At 39.5% G+C, this 4,664-nt stretch overlaps 2 protein-coding genes across 2 annotated transcripts; both read left to right on the forward strand.

Moving 5' to 3' along the window:
• Positions 1–431: 431 nt before the first annotated feature.
• LOC124366799 lies at positions 432–1,651 on the forward strand. The gene has a single exon (XM_046823401.1). The coding sequence runs from the start codon at positions 818–820 to the stop codon at positions 1,649–1,651; it is 834 nt and encodes a 277-aa protein (XP_046679357.1). The 5' UTR covers positions 432–817.
• Positions 1,652–2,790: 1,139 nt separating this feature from the next.
• On the forward strand, positions 2,791–3,643 carry LOC124366800 (uncharacterized membrane protein C14C4.07-like). Its single transcript, XM_046823402.1, has one exon. It carries the CDS (start codon positions 2,810–2,812, stop codon positions 3,641–3,643), a length of 834 nt encoding a protein of 277 aa, XP_046679358.1. The 5' UTR covers positions 2,791–2,809.
• Positions 3,644–4,664: the final 1,021 nt, after the last annotated feature.

The raw sequence follows: 4,664 nt of genomic DNA on the forward strand, positions 1-4,664 counted from the left end.
TGGCCGATTATTGTTTCATCCACACATATATGTGTATGGGTGAACATTTTCATGAAGAAACGTTTTTGACTCTGCAGGGTTCAAATAATTATTTCTATTAAAGTTATGTTTTATTTTTTTGGTTCATCATAATACTTTCGCCTATGTAATGCACTGGAGAGATGGTTAAAGTGGAACAAGTTATCGAAGGTTTAATTAAAAACATATTTTTAGATAATTATTTTTAAGCCCCTTAGAATAGGACACTTACTCACATAAAAAACCTAGCCATGACAGAAGTCAAATATATTATTTAATTTAAAATAAAAAAAACTATATTTAACCACAAGTTTTAGAATATTTTCAATAATATTATGACACTACAAGTGAACTACAAGAAACATATTTTCCTTAATTTTTAAGTATAATTATTCTCTTATTATCAGATGAATCACACTTGCAATATAATATGAACAACTTCCTGAATCGATAAGGGAATTGTTTGCAAAGGAGATATAAATTACAAAAAATTAAGTTTGCAATACCATTCTGAGTAAACCATTGCTGTATTGATGTAACTTCTAAAGTAGAAAAGACAACTGTACGCAACGTATTGTAAGCAGTTATCTTATCACAGGTGTGATAATGATGTCCTTCCATTGTTATAGTATTCGTTACAAGCGAATACAATCCACAAAAGTAGATTTAGCAATTTAGTATGGAAGTAAAGTTACTTACAAGATTAAGCTGAATTGTGGTAGATAAGCAAGAGGGAAATGATTAGATAAAAGTACATCGCCCTGTGAGTTGACAGTTGGACTCTCTTAGAGGGAACACGATGTTGTCCAATATTTTGACTTTACTGCGTACTGTCACCTTGGAACCATCAATGATGCTGTACTACACTGCCCTTGCCATGACTGCTGTGAACGGGCAGAACCTGCTTCTCCAGAAGGCCTGTCACCCTGGCGATACTCCTCCTTCCTCCACGACTTGTCAGGACGAGGTACATGCCCAACAGTGGACTACCCAGATCCAGACGTGGAAACAAATCATCGTCCTGTTTGGACCAGTCTTTTTCGTCCTCTTCGCCGGTCCGTGGAGCGACAACCATGGCAAGCGAAGGAAGCCACTCTTGTACCTCCCTCTCTGTGGACAGATCCTTTCCGATCTTCTCTGCATCGTCAACGTCTACTTCTGGAGTTGGTCACCAGTAATCGCAGCCCTGTCGGAGTCGATCCTTCCTTCCCTAACTGGCGGTAGAGCTTGCTTCCTAATCGGCGTGAACAGTTATGTATCCGATATAACTACAGACTCTTCCAGAACAATCAGACTGGGGGTTTGCACTGCAATTTACTTCCTCGGAACTCCGCTGGGAGCGTTTATTTACGGATTGGTCGTTCACACCATTGGCTTTTATGGTGTCTTCTCTGCTTGCGTTGTTTTAAATTTAGTAGCGCTTGTATACCTGTATTTGTTTGTGAGTGAAAACAAGTGTGATGGTGAGATCTGTGAATTAAACACATGGGAGGGCTTGCTTGATATGAGAAACATCGTTCAGTCGTTCAGGACAATTATCAGACCAAGGAAAGGCTGGAGAAGAGCTGTTATACTTATAATGATTGGAGTTGCACCTCTGACTATGGCTCCTTTGCAAGGTAAGATCAAATAGTTTTCACTGTAAATCTTAATTTGAAGTGTGTATGGATTGTAATATTATATTTTCCTTTGTGTATAAATTATACTCGTACTTCTGTCGAAACATATTCCGAACAATTGCTAGCAGGTCGCTAATTAACTCATGCAAGCAGGGTGTTTACAACTGAAGGCTTATATAGTCAGGATAACTGAGCACTCTTAGTTACTAATTATGCATGTGGAAGCATTTGACCTGATGTTTGTTCTGGTCATGGTCATAGAGGTTGGGATTAATTTTGGTATTTTCAGGCACCCTTTTTGGACCGGTTCTGTTTTTGGTTTTCAGGAGTGATAACCACAAAAAATACAGACAAATCCCTTATCGGCGTCCGCCAAATTCTCCACAGCACCCTGTACTTGATTGTATACGTTCCCTTTATGTAGGCTAATTGATATGGACCTCATGGAATATTGCCCCCTTAGTTGATAAATGAATGTCTTAAAGCGCTCTGCAAGCATCCGTTTCCCACGTCGACCAAAATGGACCCCATGCTCGTAAAATAAGGTCTCTGCAGAAAATGATTTATGTCTACATACACCAGGTGCCTCTTTCCTGTATAGTCCGTACTACCTTAGCGATGATGTTATTCTGTAGGTAATATACAATCATTAAGTGCAGGTTTGTCATACCGGTAAGGCATGTTATTCACTACAATGTTAGTTTGTAAGTTGCTGGAGAGTAGCAACTTTATTCCTTGATGGATTGTAATCCGTTTTGGTTCCTTGCCAACAACATCATTGGATGCTGATAGCAATATAATATAGCAGTTTTCATTAAAGTTATCTATCAATTGCATACCATCGTTAACAGCACGTCTTATTTTGGCACCAAGCTTAGCGTAAGCAAAAACCTCAAGCAACTCCTTTAAATTAGAAGAAAACTCTTTGCCCTGATTATCCGCTAGGACAACCACGTATTGTTAGCAATTATCTTATCACAGGTGTGATAATGATGTCCTTCCATTGTTATAGTATTTGTTACAAGCCTTAAAAGTAGATTTAGCAAATTAGTGTGGAAGTAAAATTAATTACAAGATTAAGCTGAATTGTGGTAGATAAGCCAGACTGAAATGATTAGATAAAAGTACATCGGCCTGTGAGTTGACAGTTGGACTCTCTTAGAGGGAACACGATGTTGAACAATATTTTGAATTTACTGCGTACTATCACCTTGGAACCATCAATGATGCTGTACTACACTGCCTGTGCCATGACTTTTGGAAACGGGCAGAACTTGCTACTCCAGAAGATATGTCACCCTGGCGATTCTCATCCTTCCACTGCGACTTGTCAGGACGAGGTACATGCCCAACAGTTGTCTACACAGCTCCAGACGTGGAAACAAATCATCGTCCTGTTTGGACCAGTCTTTTTCGTCCTCTTCGCCGGTCCGTGGAGCGACAACCATGGCAAGCGAAGGAAGCCACTCTTGTACCTCCCTCTCTGTGGACAGATTCTTTCAGATCTCCTCTGCATCGTCAACGTCTACTTCTGGAGTTGGTCACCAGTAATCGCAACCCTGTCAGAGTCGATCCTACCTTCACTAACTGGAGGCCAAGCTTGTTTTCTAATCGGCGTGAACAGTTACATATCCGATATAACTACAGACTCTTCCAGAACAATCCGATTGGGGCTTTGCACTGCAATTTACTTCCTCGGAACTCCGCTGGGAGCGTTTATTTACGGATTGGTTGTTCACACCATTGGCTTTTATGGTGTCTTTTCTGTTTGCGTTGTTCTAAATTTAGTAGCGCTTGTTTACCTGTATTTGTTTGTGATTGAAAACAAGTGTGATGGTGAGATCTGTGAATTAAACACATGGGAGGGCTTGCTTGATATGAGAAACATCGTTCAGTCGTTCAGGACAATTATCAGACCAAGGAAAGGCTGGAGAAGAGCTGTTATACTTATAATGATTGGAGTTGCACCTCTGACTATGGCTCCTTTGCAAGGTAAGATCAAATAGTTTTCACTGTAAATCTTAATTTGAAGTGTGTATGGATTGTAATATTATATTTTCCTTGGTGTATAAATGATACTTCTGTTGTAGCCTAAAATATTCCGAACAATTGCTAGCAGGTCGCTAATTAACTTATGCAAGCAGGGTGTTTACAACTGTAGGCTTATATAGTCAGGATAACTGAGCACTCTTAGTTACTAATTATGCATGTGGAAGCATTTGACCTGATGTTTGTTCTGGTCATGGTCATAGAGGTTGGGATTTATTTTGGTGTTTTCAGGAAGCATGTGATCACCCTTTTTGGGCCAGTTGTGTTTTTGGTTTTCAGGAGTGAAAACCACAAAAAGCACAGAAAACCCCCTTATCGACGACCGCCTAATTCTCCACAGCACCCAGTACTTGATTGTATAGGTTCCCTATATGTAATTGATATGGACCTCATGGAATATTGTCCTCTTAGTTGATAAATCAATGTCTTAATGCGCTCTGCAAGCACCCGTTTCCCACGTCGACCAAAATGGACCCCATGCTCGTAAAATAAGGTCTCTGCAGAAAATGATTTATGTCTACATACAACAGGTGCCTATTTCCTGTATAGTCCGTACTACCTTAGCGATGATGTTATTCTGTAGGTAATATACCATCATTAAGTGCAGGTTTGTCATACCGGTAAGGCATGTTGTTCACTACAATGTTAGTTTGTAAGTTGCTGGAGAGTAGCAACTTTATTCCTTGATGGATTGTAATCCGTTTTGGTTCCTTGCCAACAACATCATTGGATGCTGCTAGCAATATAATATAGCAGTTTTCATTAAAGTTAGCCTATCTATCAATTGCTTACCATCGTTAACAGCATTTCTTATTTTGGCACCAAGCTTAGCGTAAGCAAAAACCTTATAGTCATTTTCCAACTCCTTTACATTGGAAGGAAACTCTTTGCCCCGACTATCTGCTAGGATAACCACGTATTGTTAGTAATTATCTTATCACAGGTGTGATAATGATGTCCTTCCATTATTATAGTATT

The sequence above is a fragment of the Homalodisca vitripennis genome, chromosome 7 (genome assembly GCF_021130785.1).
Source record: "Homalodisca vitripennis isolate AUS2020 chromosome 7, UT_GWSS_2.1, whole genome shotgun sequence".
In the NCBI taxonomy this organism is placed as follows: Eukaryota; Metazoa; Arthropoda; class Insecta; order Hemiptera; family Cicadellidae; genus Homalodisca; species Homalodisca vitripennis.

Excerpts from the sequence above, each read along its gene's own strand:
- LOC124366799 (XM_046823401.1), top strand. The coding sequence starts at position 818 with ATGTTGTCCAATATTTTGACTTTACTGCGTACTGTCACCTTGGAACCA.
- LOC124366800 (XM_046823402.1), top strand. The coding sequence starts at position 2,810 with ATGTTGAACAATATTTTGAATTTACTGCGTACTATCACCTTGGAACCA.